This window comes from Crocodylus siamensis, chromosome 9 (genome assembly GCF_052110815.1).
Source record: "Crocodylus siamensis isolate JL-2025a chromosome 9, ASM5211081v1, whole genome shotgun sequence".
NCBI classification, from domain to species: domain Eukaryota; kingdom Metazoa; phylum Chordata; order Crocodylia; family Crocodylidae; genus Crocodylus; species Crocodylus siamensis.
This window is the reverse complement of record NC_143403.1, coordinates 38926415-38941795: the sequence shown is the minus strand read 5'-3', so window position 1 is coordinate 38941795 and position 15381 is coordinate 38926415. Positions and strand designations below refer to the sequence as shown.

General features: G+C 44.7%; 1 protein-coding gene across 1 annotated transcript in view; it reads right to left on the bottom strand.

Moving 5' to 3' along the window:
• Positions 1–402: 402 nt before the first annotated feature.
• Positions 403–15381, bottom strand: part of LOC149857377 (axonemal central pair apparatus protein HYDIN-like) — a 218157-nt gene continuing 203178 nt past the window's right edge. Inside the window, exons 19-22 of the mRNA XM_090063943.1 lie at positions 6668–6917; positions 4434–4577; positions 1312–1455; positions 403–417 (exon numbers count right to left, since the gene is read on the bottom strand). Of these exons, the coding sequence (XP_089920069.1) occupies positions 403–417; positions 1312–1455; positions 4434–4577; positions 6668–6917 (553 nt within the window). The remainder of the gene's footprint in view (positions 418–1311; positions 1456–4433; positions 4578–6667; positions 6918–15381) is intronic.

Below are 15381 nucleotides of genomic sequence, written 5' to 3'. Positions count from 1 at the left end.
CCTCATGAGGATGCTCCAGGAATTTAATAAACAAGACCTCCTCCGCTACCCGGCTGTTCAAATCATCTCTGTAGGCAGGATCAAACCTGATGGAAAGATGCTGTTCCTCATCAGTCACCAGCTTCATGGGCTGCATTGGGACACAAAGACTAGTCATTGTTGTAATAATGTTTAGAGCTTAGTGTGATGAAATCATGACACACAAGTATCTCAGATCGGCCATCTATGTTTAAGTGCTTCTCTGATTAGCACCAAACTGCTCGTGTCTCACACCACCTTTGAGTCGTATACACTTTTCCCTACACTGCATCAGTACAGCAGGGATGGAGAAAGTAGTTTTGAATGCCCCAAACGTTATGGGCTCAAAAATATGATTACCCAAAATGTTACTATATTTGTGGTCTACATAGCTTTAGACTGAAATAAAGAGGTGAAGAGGGGACAAAAAAAATCCAGACAGCATATTGTAAACTGGCTATAGTATATTTGTTATTATTCCTCTCCACTGTATATAATCACAATGGCTCCACTGTGTGTCATTAAGTCTTGCATAGTTATTAACTAATGGAACATCTCCAGTACTTCACACATAACGATCTGTGTTTCTGGAGCAGAAAGATAGGAGTGACTACATTCCTGTGCTCACTCTTATATTACAAATGGCTATTCTTTGCATCAGAGTGGTAACTGTAAAGTCCAAGGTCCTACGGGGTAGTTCCCCTATCACTAATATACTCCCCTTCACGTCTGATTTTGTAACTGAACTGTCTTTTGAGTATGGGGGGAGATGTGGATTTAATTGCAAGAAATAAATTCATGCATTCAGATTAGTTCTGCAAAACTTCACATACGTCTGAGAGATGCCAACACTTCAGGTTCATTCCTAACTGAATGAAAATTTTGTTCCAGGGAAATGATGTAGAGATTTTATGCGAGACCAAGGTCAGGGTGATGAGTCAGTGGACCTGATTCTGATTTTACCTATGCTGTTTATTTCCCACTGCACTGTCACTCCAGTGACATTAGTGGAGTTTCTTCTTGTTACAGAAATGAAGCTAAGAGCAGAATTTGTCCCAGTGCTTGCAGCATCTTAATAATGAGTGTGAGTCAGGCACTTCTTCCCTTTCAGAAAGTACCACTATCAGAAAGGGAATGCTCTTCATTTTCATTTAATCCAATAGATTGCTATACATACAGATTTAACACAGCCCAATATATTGGTGAGCCACTATCTGAGAAACCTGGGTGTTGACCACTCAGACACAATGAAAAGTGTGAAGGGGCCTTGCACAAAACCTACTGCCTACTTACCTGCGCCCCTGCAAGCAGCATTTGATGGTCCATATCACAGAGGAAAAAGGGTTCTCTTACAGACAAAAGGGCATTGAGTGGCAGAGAGGAAATGTTCTTTAAGATCAGAGGTTCAAACTGTGGAGTCAGAACATCACTGGGGTGCTGCAAAAATGCAAAGCTGATTAAGAAAGGAAAATAAAAAGAAATCCAAAGAACAGTGAAAAGTGAATGCCCACTAGGACAACTGTGCTGCAGGATAGCAGCTGAGACAAAATCGTGTAAGAGTACTTTTGCTTTTTCACTGAAACACAGCAGCATTATGGTATTAACAAAATCAAGTGTTCCACAAAAGCTTTTGATGGATGTGACAATGTTAGGAAAGTAAAGCATATTTTTCAAACAAAGCAGAGCATAACTTTGCATTTCCAAAAATGCAAAAGGAAGAAAGAAAGGTAGTGTTGTCCCCTTCCCCACCCCCCCTTCCCCCACCCTGGCTTTCAGCATGTTGCAATTTGAAATACCAGCAACATTCGAAGTATTCTGAAAAGCCATATCACTAGGCAAAAATCAAGGAGCAGTTTTTTTTATGACCATTTTGTCATTTCCTTTCCTTTTTTTGGATACTTTTTTTTTTTTTTTTTTTTTTTTTACAGAAAAATGTCAAAACTTGAAAACTCTCAGCCAAGCCCTATCTACTGTTAGTGTACCCTTTACACCATTTGGCTCAAGATCTCAAATACACTTGTTACAAACCAAAAAACAATCTCATTCATCAGAAAGGATTATTATCCCCATTTCACAGGTGAGAAAACAAAAGCACAAGGATCTGAAGTAACTTAACCAAGACCATATGGGAAATGAACCGGCAGAAGAGGAAAGGCAATCCAGACCTATAACACAGGGCAGTCTAACTTCTAAGCGGCTGGGGGGCCACATACTGTACAGGCCACAACAGCGAGAGCCAAAGGTACCCAGATTGCCATTGCATGTACAACCCCACACAGTGTGCATAGGCAGCATCCTAAGCTGCCTCACTGCACACATTTGCAGGCCCCTCACTGCTGCATTAAGTGGAGAACTCCACCCCTAAGCTCACCAGCTGTGGTCTTCCCCACTGCACTGTGCCACAGGCTCTTCCAGCACTGCAGGTTGCATTGCGCCACACTGCATACCTCCTGAGCCAGATGCAGGAAGCAGAGGCTGAAAGGAAGCCCAGACAGCCTGACTGCTGCTGTTGATGATGGGAGGAAAGACAGCTGGATAGGAGCCTGAGGGTCACAGGTTAACCCCTCATATGTTGCACGTGGCTGGCAAGCAGCCCTGTTTTAACCAATAGAAATGCATCTTTCTTTTAAGAGACAGAGGGGGGTTTTATTCATAGAGTAAAATCTGCCAACCCTTCTGAGCTGACTGTTCCCATTAAAGTTAATGGAGCTACTTGCATGAGTAAGGTGAACAAGACTTAGCCTGTAATGGAGAGATTTTGTTTGCTTGGCATTAGCTTTAAAATGTGCCTTGCATACACAGTTGGCTATGATCCTGCACAGGTCAGGCCCCTTTGCTATAATGATAAATTGTCTGCTGGTCCCCATTTTAGCCTACTAGTTGTCACTCAAATTTGGAGTTTCTGTGAGAGTTCTGAAGGGTATATATAAAAGTAGACTGTGTTTGGGAAACAGCTTCTAAATGTATTTCTCTCTAACTACTCTAGTGTCATTATATTCAATAAACCAGAGAACGTGGCATCAAACAGAATGCAGGGAGACAGCAGGGATAACCAGGAGGTTCCTAATTCCATCTGACTATGTAGTCCTAACAACTTGCTTGTACACATGACAGAACAGAGCTACAGTTCTGCAGCAATACAGGCACCAGGGAATTAGGGAATCAAACTGAACATGTTGAAGAGCTTTGATGATTTGGGCAGTCCCCTGACTCCCAGCTGGTAAGTACTAGGGGTGGGGAAGGAGGGGCTGGGGGATGGGACCAATGGGGGACCCCTACCTCACTCTGCACGAACCCCCACGGCCCTCCCCATTTCTCTAGCCCCCACATGGGTGCCCTGCCTGGGCCAGCTCCGGCCCTTTAAGAAAAAAAAAAAAAAAAAAACAACCAAGAAAAGCCCTGGGGACTCATCACTCCTGGTGTGGCCTTGGGGCTTTGGGGACTTGTGCAGAGCCCCCCCATGTGGCACAGGGCAGTGGGGACCACCCCCGCTGGCAAGAGCAGTGAGTCAAGAGGTTTTTTTGGGGTTTTTTTTCCTTAAAGGGCTGGAGCTGGTTAGGGCAGGGCACCCATGTGGGGGCTGGGAGAGCGAGGAGAAGGGTCAGGGGACTCATGAAGAGCCCCCCATGCAGCGTGGGGCAGCGGAGTGTCCCTCGCCCAGCAACACCCACTGAGTCAGGGCTTTTTTTTTTTTTTTTAACAAGTGCTGGGAGCTAGGGCAGCCACTGCCGGGCTGGAAGAAGGGCAGGGGATGGGCCTGGCCTGGATGATTCAGTGATTTGGCAGTAGCCAAATCTCTGAATCAGATTCGGCTGAATCAAATCAGAACAATGATTCGAATGACCAAATCAAATCACTGTCCCCTGAATCGGCCGAATCTGAACCCGAAGCGAACACTAGCTGCTTTGCACAGGTGTAGTAGTCATGACTTTGTACAGACAGGCTCACGCAACTACAGCAACCAGCTTTATAATTGAAAGAAAACAAGAAGAGTCCCAGCAGCATTTAAAAAGTCCCTAAAGCTTTTCTAAGATAGTTACAGAGAGCTCTCACAATGGGATTGTACAATGGTTTTATTAGTACTCATTCAGGATGATCTGCTTATGGCTTCATCCCTGCAGGAAAAGTGACTGCTGCACACTAAAGCTAACAAAATATTTATTACACACCATATGATTATACATCCTCTATTACTTCCCATGTGCCTTGAGTCAATCGCTTAAGTACTCTGACTCAGTTTTAGTAAGTGTGTAATGAAGTGAATTCTGTTTATCTAGCTACCATCATTGGAGTCTTCATATACATACATATGTGTACACACACACACACACACAAAAATAAATAGGCACATGTATCATATCCATTTAAATATGCAGCTGGCTGGCTATCTATTGAATGGCTGGCAAAGGGCTTACCTTCTCTACTCGAAAAGTGATTTCTTTGGAGGAGAGGTGCAGAACAGGTGCAATGAATTCACATATGACATCCACTGTCATTATCCGCTCCTTTCCAGACTGCTTCCCTATAATGGCATGGCATATCAACCGTTCCTTTACTACCTGTATGTGAAAGTGTCATAGCCCATCATCAGTATCATGCAAACAGATCTATACCGTTTTCACTGGCCACTGATACAAATTCATTTTATTTTATGAATGTACCTGTTACCCGTCTTGATAATCCCTGGGTGCTACGTACTATAGGTAGAAAAAATAAGCATTTATCTATAAAATCCCCTTGTTTCTTTATACCCTTATACTGTGTTCTGTTTATTCAAAAGCATTTCTATAATATTATATATTCTGCAAGTACAAATGGCACTTGCCAGTTATGTGTTGTTGACAACAATTACTTGCTTATGTGAAAATCTTTATGATATGCCCCCTTGCTAACATAACATTTAAATCAAATTGTAGGGAGCCATTTTTAAGAGATGTTGTAGGAAAGAAAATAAGTGTTTAAAAAATCCTGATGCCAGTAAAACCTCAGTCAAAAATATCACAGAAATTAAAAGGCAGAAAAGATTAGAAAAAAAGATGGCATATAAATTGAATAGGTACATAAATAAATGAATAAGGCTCCTCTTGTTTACTTGCCTAATTATGTTTTGCCTGATAAAGTTTTAATCCCCCAAGGAAAGGGAATTGTATCTATTGGCTTGGGAGCCTACTGCACAGTTCTTATGTCAGGATATTTTTCTGTCACCATAAATGTTATTCTCCTCTCTTCCATCCCATTGCTCCTAGTTGCTTCCAGTGGTACTACAGTAACAAAAATTAATGGTTCTGTCTTTACGTAGTCCACATATTTGTTTTGTGTTTTGTCTCATTTAGGTGTCATGCAACCAAGCTGTGCAGACAGAGCCCATTTCAGCTCCCCTTTGTGAGCTGTTCCCTCCAGCCTTTTGATCATTTTTTGTTTCCATGTGTTAGGCCCACTCCAACAGTTAATGCCTTTCTAGTAACTTAACTAGAAGCAGTCCCAATGGAGAAAGACAGGTCAAAGTCTCTTTCACATGGAAATAGCCCATCTAGAAAGCACAGACACTGAACCTTCTAGGGTGGGAAGGCTGGATTTGAGCACTACAGAGCTTGACATGATTCCCTCCCCACTAAGATCAAAGACTGTTGGGGATCAACTGTGGGAAGGAACAGCCATGTGGTTATCCCTCTGTCTTCATAGCTGCTACCCATTCTTTTCACATGCTCTACCCAGTGTAGAACAGAAGACTTCTTTCCAGAGCTTCAAGTAACTGTTGTTCCTCAAAACTATTTCAGGGGTTTCCAAACCTCCGACATCAGGGATAATACAAAACAATGCAGATTTCTAATACATAATCTAAATATCTATGTCTGTCAGTTGCAGATGGGGAACTAAGGGTGGCAATTACCCTCTACTTCCTCTGTGCCTGCAGAATTGGAGCCCTGCAGAAGTACCTCCACTGGGAGCAAAGGGGCAAAAGGGAATAGGACTCAGTCCAAAGGCACACTACATGTTACGAGACCTACCTGAATTCCCAGGCTGTTCCCAGAATATAGAGGCTGACTGAATGGCTGGGGCGTATGGGATGGGAAATAAGTGAGAATGAACTACCAGTGTCTTTTGGGTGCAGCATGTCATGTTGTAATCTTTAGCTCTATTGGTCTGTTTTTATTTTTTTCGACAGTGTCCATGCAAGACTCTAGATGGATATTTTATTTATAAAATGATAACAAATGACTGGCTTTCTGATTACTTGTTCCCATGGCCCGTGTGCTCTGGATTATTCCTTGCTTTTCCAAATATATTAGTCGGCATTTTTCTATTTCCTTTTGATCTAAAATTCAGTCTCTAAGCAGTCTATATTAGAACTCCAGTCTCGTTCAGCAAACAACTCCCTGCAATCTGTTGCTTGCCTCAGAAGCCAAAGCGTTCCCTAGCTGGTATCTGAAACTTGGATTTTTTGGTAGCTATAGTAACAAGACAAGACTTAGAAACTAATAATGCTCAAGCAAGAAGAGCAACTGGTGCTACCATGGTAACTTGTGGCATTAAAGCAATTCTTGAAAGAAACTGATTGTTTTGTCAAATAAATGGTAAGGGAGCAGCCTAAGAGATACCTGTATCAGTGATCTAATTGAAACAATGCACCATTCATACAGTACTTTACCTTAGGGGTATTGGAGACACCTTCCAAAATCATGTCCATACTCTTGCCTGGTGTTAGTTCCATCCTTAATGGCTGAAGCTTAAACACAGGAGAAGGAGACTCTGGACTCTGGGGGGAGTTTTTGCCTTTGGTATTATTGACAGAATGGTTATGCTGACGAAATGGAGGGAAGCCTTCCGTTGTCCAGTAGAGCTGATGGGTTCTTCTCCCACGGTTAGTTATCTTAAAGTGATAGGAGCAGGGATCCAAACTAGAAGAGTGGCAGAGATAACGCATTATTGATGATGTAATGTGTCAGCCAGGTGGAAGGCACAGGCAATTTGTTAGACTGCATAGCTTGAATACACCTAGCACTAACACAAACTCTTAATAGTGTGTTATGTTATGACACCTACAGAAACTCTGGCGGCAAACATGACAGCAAACATGAAATACTTTTTAAAGATCTACTGAAGTCAAATGGTCCACACATTATGGAGAACCTCAAGTACTTGGTCATCTAACAAACTGTAAGATTAAAAAAACAAAAGGATCAAACCTCAGGATGCAGTAAAGCTAGGGATAAAAGAAAGCACACTTCCCCAGAGATCTACCATTTTGTAATGCTTTCTCAGTATTTGTGTATCATAAGTCCTCAATGCTCCACTGCCTCAAAACTGAACTGTTTTGCAATGGCTACAGCAAGCAGGAAGAGTGAGCTTCCAGACCCTTTGCATTCTCTTCAGGAGCCACTGGTCAAAAGGAGGGAGAAATGAGGTCCCTTCCAGCCCTAAACATCTGTGAATCTGTGAGATGAACTGGCAATGGCTACAGAAGTACCTTCTGCTTGGAGTTCAGGCATACACTTCATATGCAGCTACTTTAAAAAAAAGATAAAAAAGCCTCAAAGATTGACCCCAAAATGGCAGAAACCTAGCTACGATTTTTCTCATTCATAACAAAGTCTCTGTACTGCCAGACAAAAGGGGCTTAGCAAACACCTACACCAGGGGTAGGCAACGTTTTTTGGCCAGAGTGCCAAAAAAACCACAGTGTCTACCTTGGAAGGTGCTGGAGTGCCAACATGCAGGAGCCCAGAGCAGCTGTGTGCAGCCTCCCAGTTGCAGCCGGCCCACGGAGCCTGGTCTGCTTGCCGCAGGGCTTACAGCCTCCCAGCTGCCTGCTGGGAACAGCCTGGGCTCCGTGGCTGGCAGCAGTAGATTAGAGCCCGGGATGGCAGTGGTGTGCCAAGCAAAACGGCCTTGCATGTCATGCTTGGCAGGCGTGCCAGGGGTTATTGACCCCTGACCTACCGATGACTCTGAAACTCATGCTAAGCTTGGGCCTACTCACAAAAGTTAAAATACAGAATAATAATGCTAATTGCATATTGCAAAAGGATGTGAGTTCATGGCTAGGCCATCAAAGAAGGAATAATGAAGTATCTCTTCCAGCTTGCTATATTCAGAATGATTTCAAGCAGTGTGTAACCATATGAAATGTCTATCCTTGATTAATTAGTAAGGTAAAATTATCAGTTTGCGACTAACTCGTGTTTATGTGCAGGAAGAGACGTTCTCCATATGTAATAGATGTTTCATCCTGATTTAGTATGTTTTTCCTGGCTGTTAATCTGAAACATATCAAGAAACTAACTGGATAACCTCTTGTTACCGAAGAAGGTAACTCATTCAAACTAGAAATTTCTGATAACCAGTAATAAGCAGGTTTTTCCTGTCAATTACTGCTTGGGACTGTCTCAACTTACACAACTAAAAGAATGCTTTAAAGATGCTAAACTAAGAGTATAAAAAGGCAGTAAAACATCAAACTGTGCGTATGCTTCAACAGTGAGAAATCTCTCTAACACTAGTTGCTGATGCGCCCAACTTACTCAAGAAATTGAAGAGAAACAGACCGCCTCTTCGCTGCCTGTTTGGTGAGAAATCATCACCTTATAGCTAATTACTGGACTTTGATTTAGTTTGGGCTCACTTGACTTGATTTTAAATACCTGTAGTAAATAAAGCCTTTCTGTCACTCATCGAACGAGGTGTCGTGCCAATCCCTGGGCTAATCCGGAATCCTAAATTTGTATTGCCAACACCTACACAATCCTAAAGTAGCTGGATGAAGTTACTGGATTCATCCATGATTTCCCATGGTTTCAAGCTAAAGAAAAGCAAGGATCATATCCCACAACCCTATGTCCTTGAAAATCTAAAGCTTTTTTGCAGTTATAGAGCCAGCCTTCCTACAATGAGAAAACACAGTATACATAGAAATTCCTTTCTGTTTTACCTACCATCTACAGAGGCTATCAGCCTTCTTTTCACCTGCCCCAGGTTAATTGCCTGCACCAGAGGTGGTGAGCACCTTTAACTTGCATACCTTCAAGGAGTCTGTAGCAGGAGCTGGCCCCAAGGGCTTCAACCTGTTCCTACTGAAGATACTATGGTAAAATGGTAATAAGTGTAATACAAGAACTTAGACAGAATCAATAAGAGTTTGCCATTAACTCTAATAGGAGCAGGAATGGGCCCTATGTGCTGTTGAAGAAAAGCAATATTTGAGTATAAATAACCAACTAAACATGAAATGAATATTCAGTGGGAAATCAATTCCATTATGCAAAGAAATGCTAATGGAAGGATAGGAAAGCATAATTATTTTACTCTATATAAAACTAAGCACAACCAGCAGACGAATTGTTCTTGGAACAGTTTATTTTAGAGGTAAGAAACATGTAACCAAAAATGTGTGTTTACCACATGCAACTAAATACAAGTGCGATGGGCTATCTGGCAGTGACTATGCCCAGGGGTTTTGAAAGGGCAAAAGATGATTGGAGGACTTGGGATTCCCTTTCCTCACCAATCTGGTAATGATTTGGCCCAGCGGTTTTGAAGGGGTAAAAGATGATTGGAGGACTTGGGATTCCTTTTCCTACCAATCAGGCCCCAGAGACTCACTCCCCTGTGTCCCGATTGGCCCCTTGGGTCACCTGGAGGGGGATAAAAGGGGCAGCGTGGGCTGTCTCAGGGGAGAGACCAGTGAGGGACAACAAGGGAAGGGCTTCACAGAGCTGAGCCAGCAGGGCAGGAGCAGCGCCCCAGAAGAGTCTGAAAGAGCAGGACCTGCAGGCAGCAGTGGGACCCTCAGCAGCATGGCGTGTGGCTGGCAGGAGAGGCCCCCCGCTAGGCTCCAGGATCCCCAAGGAGAGGCTGCAGCCAGCAGGAGAGGCTCCCCAGCTCCAGGAAGGATCTGAGCAGTGACCTGAGGGGTTCCCAGCTCTGCTTCCAGCTCCTCTAATCAGAGGCCAGGCAGCTTAATGTGAGGCCAGGGCTCTGGGAAGGTCAAGACCCCCAGCAGGCTAGAGCAGTGCTACCAGTGGTGGCTGTGTGGCAGTGTTCCTACCTGTGATGTGGGAGATCTAGGTTCACAGCCCCAACTGAGGTGACTTGGGGTAAGTAAAATAACAAGAAGCAAATCTTCTTGCAATGGAAAGGGGCCACTGTGCCTTTCTCCCTCTCCAGGTACCAAGGCCCTATATTTCCGTGTCATTTGACATTTTATGCCTTTTTATATTTCACCATCCTGTATTGTTTGTTCTGCTTGTTTGTGTTTTATATTTTATTAATCCTGTCTTTTGTCAATGATTGTAAGTGCCTAACCTTTGTTGAATCCTGCCCCTTTGGGGCACTGTAGTATCCACTATACCCCCTGATTTATGCCTGTTATATTCCCAGTATTAAAAAGTATATGGGTGAGTCCCCATTGGTGGTCTGGCTCTGCTGTATAGGGGGAGGAGAGTCCCTACACCTCCCACAGCACTTGTGCACCTGCTTTGATCCCTTCAGTTGGAGAGGGGGTACCTCTTGGAGTACTGCACAGGTTACACAAGCATAGATTTTACAGTATGTAACACATCACTCTTAAACAATATGTTCAAAAGTAAGTTTGACTTGTACAACGGTTGCATGAAATGTTTTTTCTCCTAGATAATATGCCATTATAGAGCTGAACTGCAAGAGGTTCTGGGTAGATGTGTAATTTCTGGTTCAGTAAAAATGTCTTCTTTCATTTTACTCAGCTGCAATTCTGCAGCCAGTGGCAATCGTAACTTAGCCAAAGAAAAATGCTGAAAGATGGAAGAAGAACGATTGCTAGAAAATCATTAATTTGGTTGTGCCAACATTATCTTATCCATTGTACATCCAACCTGCCCATCAGGCTGTATTCATATCAGCCTCCAGGATAAGCAAGGAGATGGAGATAGTGAACAAGAATGATATTTAAAATTAAACAAGGATCACACAATGACCCCTACTTAGATTATATTAATTAAATGTACATAATTTGTCCTGTATACTCAAACAGAACCAAAACTGAAATCATTTGTAACCCAGGTGGTACTCAGACAAGGTACCCCCTCTCCAATTGAAGGGATTTACCAAGTGCTAGCGCGCTGTGGGAGGGGTAGCTGCTCCCCTCCTACCCCCTGTAGAATAGAGCCGAGACCAGTTGGAACTTAACCATATATGGGTTTAATAGGAAAAGAACCAGGTTAAGGTATGACACATTTGGGGGGGGTGGCAATGGGTCTAAGAGAGAAGAGGGGATTCAAGACAGGTAAGATACACATATACATCTAGCAGAAGCAAATCAACAACAAAGCCTGAGGTGCAGGGTTTTACAAAACATAAGGCACAGGTACCCTGGAGGAACTCTCCTACCCTGTAGGGATTCCCTCTTCCTAGCAACTCACCCCTCTGGTGTCTTGGCCAGGGATTGAACATGGGTCTCCCATGTGGAAAACAAGAATTCTACTAAGCGATCAATGCCTGGGCTGGCTCCTGACTCTAGTCCCTTGGGGATCCTCCACATGCTGTCTGCATGCTGAGCTGCATAGCTTCATGCTGGGCAGTCAGATCATCCAAACTGCTGCCTGCAGCTCAGGACTTTGGGCCCTCCGGGATCCACCAGGCACCACCCCTGCTCCCAGCCTCCCTGCTGGTCAAATGCCTGGGCTGCTGCCTGCGACTCGGGGCACTGGGTTTCTGCCACACACTACCTGTGCGCTGAGCTCCCATCCTCCCTACTGGGGCTCAGGTCCTAGCAGAGCATCTGCCATACATCGCTTGTGCACTGAACAGCCGGAACCGAGCCACCTCCTGTGGCTCCCCGGCTCCAGGGCTATTCTGGGGCAACTGCTCCACCTCGCTGGTCAGCTCTCACCAGCTTTTTGTGACTCCTCTCCTTTGTCCCATGTCATCCTCTCTCCTTGGACCAGGTGTGCTGCCCTTTTCATCTCCCCCTAGGTAGCTGGCAGGACCAATCAGCTGACATGAGAGGTGATTCTACTCTCAGGTCTGGTTTCCCTACCTGCGCCGGGCAGGGGGGATGGAGGGGCGGGGAGGACAAGTCTTCTCCTTTTCCAGGGCCTGATTGGTGGGGAAAAGGAAATCCCCCCCGCCAATCATTTTTGAACTTTTCAAAACCTCCGGGCCAAGCCACCATCGGCTAGCCTGTCACATAATTATAGGTGACAGACGGGTACTATATTTCAGAGTCAAGTTTTTCACGTGAGATGCTCCTTTCCAGCATCTAGGGTCAGTGGACTTCCCTCCCACTTTTAGAACAGGGACTTGCAATTGCAATTCTCCCTTTTCAGTCCAAACGATAATGCCTACCTTTCAAGCCGACAGCTTCTTTCTCAATTCATGAAGTGTTGTTGGAAAATGATGAGACAAGAGAAGTGCTACAGAGGAGAACTCAGGCTAGCAGAGGTTTAGTATGGAATCCATGAAGGAAAAGTAAACTAGGGAATGGTCCAAGACAAATACAAATTTGTGGCTCCCACTGCTTTCCCAGGGAACTGGAAGGTGGAGCCCCTTTCAGATAGAAATAAAGCAGCACAACTGATTTAGTAAAGGGGTTGCTAAAAAGATGCCTCGAGGTTTCCTGCTGCTGTGGGGCAATGCATGAGATTGATGAGACATGATTCATAGATTGTAAGTCCAGAAGGCTGACAAGTGCAAGGTGCTGCTGCACTTAGGCAGTAGAAACCAGCAGCACACTTATAGAATGGGAAACTCCCTTCTTGAGAGCACGGAGGCAGAAAGCGATCTTGGAGTCATTATTGACTCCAAGATGAACATGGGCTGACAATGCGAGGTCACGGTTGGCAGGGCTAACCGCACCTTGTCGTGCATCCACAGGTGCATCTCAAGTAGAGCCAGGGAGGTGATTCCTCCCCTTCTATGCGATGCTGGTCAGGTCACAGCTGGAGTACTGCATCCAGTTCTGTGCACCCCATTTCAGAAGGCATGTGGACAACATTGAAAGGGTCCAGGGGAGGGCCACCTGCATGATCCAGGGACTACAGGGCAGACCCTACATTGAAAGACTGCGGGACCTAAACCTGTTCAGCCTTCACAAGAGAAGGCTGAGGGGGGACCTGGTGACCGTCTATAAACTCACTAGGGGGGACCAGAAGGGTTTAGGGGAGATACTGTTTCCCCTAGTGCCCCCTGGCATGACAAGGAACAATGGACACAAGTTATCAAAGAGTAGATTTAGATTAGACATCCACAAGAATTATCTCACAGGGCGGCTAGGAGCTGGAACCAACTTCCTAGGGAAGTAGTGCTGGCTCCTACCCTGGGGATCTTTAAGAAGAGGCTTGATGACAACCTGGCTGGACTCATTTGAGTCCAGTCTTTTCTCCCACCCAGGCAGGGGGTCAGACTTGAAGATCTACAAGGTCTCTTCCGACCCTACTTCTATGATTCTATAAGGGACCTTGGAAGATCATCAGGTCCCTGCCCCAAGCAGGAAAGATAACTGGGGGTCAGGTGACCCCAGCAAGGGGACTGTCTAGTCTCCTCTTGAAGATTTCCAGGGTAGGTGATTGCACCACTTCTGGAGGGAGCTTATTCCACAGTCTGGACACCCTGACTGTGAAGAAGTTTTTCCTAATGTTGAGCCTGAACTGATCTTCCAGGAGTTTGTGGCCATTACTCTTGGTTTTCCCCTCGGGTACCCTGGTAAACAGTTGCTCACCGAGCCCTTGATGAACTCCCCTAGTGGAGCGGGAAGCTGCTACCAGGTCCCCTTTCAGCTTTTTTCTTCAGGCTGAAGAGTCCCAGGTCCCTCAGCCTTTCCCCATATGGCTTGTCATGTAAGACTCTGATCAGATGGGTGGCTCTTTTTTGGACTCTCTCAAGCTTATCCATGTCTATGTTAAAGTGTGGTGCCCAAAAGCACCCAGCGCTGCGGCACAGTACTCCAGCTGCAGTCTCACCAGTACCAAGTAGCATGGAAGAATCACCTCCTTGGCTTTGCTGGAGATGCATCAATTGATGCATGCCAGAGTATTATTTGCCCTACTATCTACAGCATCTCACTGCTGGCTCATATTCATACCGTGGCCTATTATTATCACCAGGTCTCTTTCATTTGTGGTGCTAGTCAGTTTGGGGCCACCAAGCCTGTAGATGTGTTGGGGGTTGCTCGTCCAAAGGTGGAGCACTTTACATATCTCAATGTTGAACTTCATCAGGTTCCAATCTGCCCAACTTGCTAGCCTGTCTAGGTCCACCTGTAACTGTAGCGTATCTTAAAGCATGAACACGCTTCCCCGTAATTTGGCCAGGGGTTCCACAATGACTTTGGCCAGCTCCTTCAGCACTCTCGGACGAAGATAATCCGGTCCTACTGATTTGTAGACGTCTAATTTTATTAATTGGTCGTACACCAATTTTACAGCAATAGTAGGAAGGCGATTATTGCTACCATGTTCATTCTTTACTCTATCTGGTTTTCCCCTTGGTCTGGTGAAAGATTGAGACAAAACAGTCATTCAGGAGTTCAGCTTTCTCCTGGGTGCCAGTAACCAGCTCTCCTGAGTTGTTGAGCAATGGCCCCACATTCCCATTTGTTTTCCTTCTGTTCCCTTAAGAAGGACTTCTTGTTGCTAATTTAAGTTCCCATTCCTAATCTAAGTTTAGTCACCGCTTTAGCCTTTTCTATCTGTTCCCTACAAATGCAGGCTGTCGTGGAATAGCCCTCCTTGGGGCCCACCCTGAGCTTCCATTATTTATAGGCCTCTTTCTTCATTCTTAAGAGGACTGTGATTTTCCTGATTAGCCAAGAGGACATCCCATCAAAGGAAAAAAAGAGGAAACAGGAAAAACGGAATTCTTTTTAACGTAGCATCTCTCAGCTGTAGGTTTCCTGGAACTTGTTTTACACAAGATTTCCAGAACAGTTGAGAAAAGAAGCTCATTACAGTACTGGAAATTTGCTTTCGATTGTAAGGGACATTTCAGCACTGGCTTCTATTTGGAAGCTTTCTAGAATGACATGTTAAATAACCATGATGTGTGTTCAAATGTACACCTGCAGCTCTTAGTTAAGTAATAGGAGCCATGCTCTCATGTTAAGAGGATATTGAGCACCAACAGGCAAATCTATAGTGCATCCCAGCTGAGCCTGGAGCAATTATCAAGAATTAGCTTCTCACATTTGCTCCTACTCAGCATGTGACCACATATGGCTATTAGGCAGACTAGGCCACTTACAGGGGTCATGAGGACATACATCAACAATGTTCTCAGGCTGTCCCCACATAGAGAACCTGAGGTAAATTCTGGGACATGTGTTTAGACTGTCTATTCTACCTAACTGCTAGGCTTGGGTGCTGGCAGGGTGGAACTGGGTGGCTGGCACTG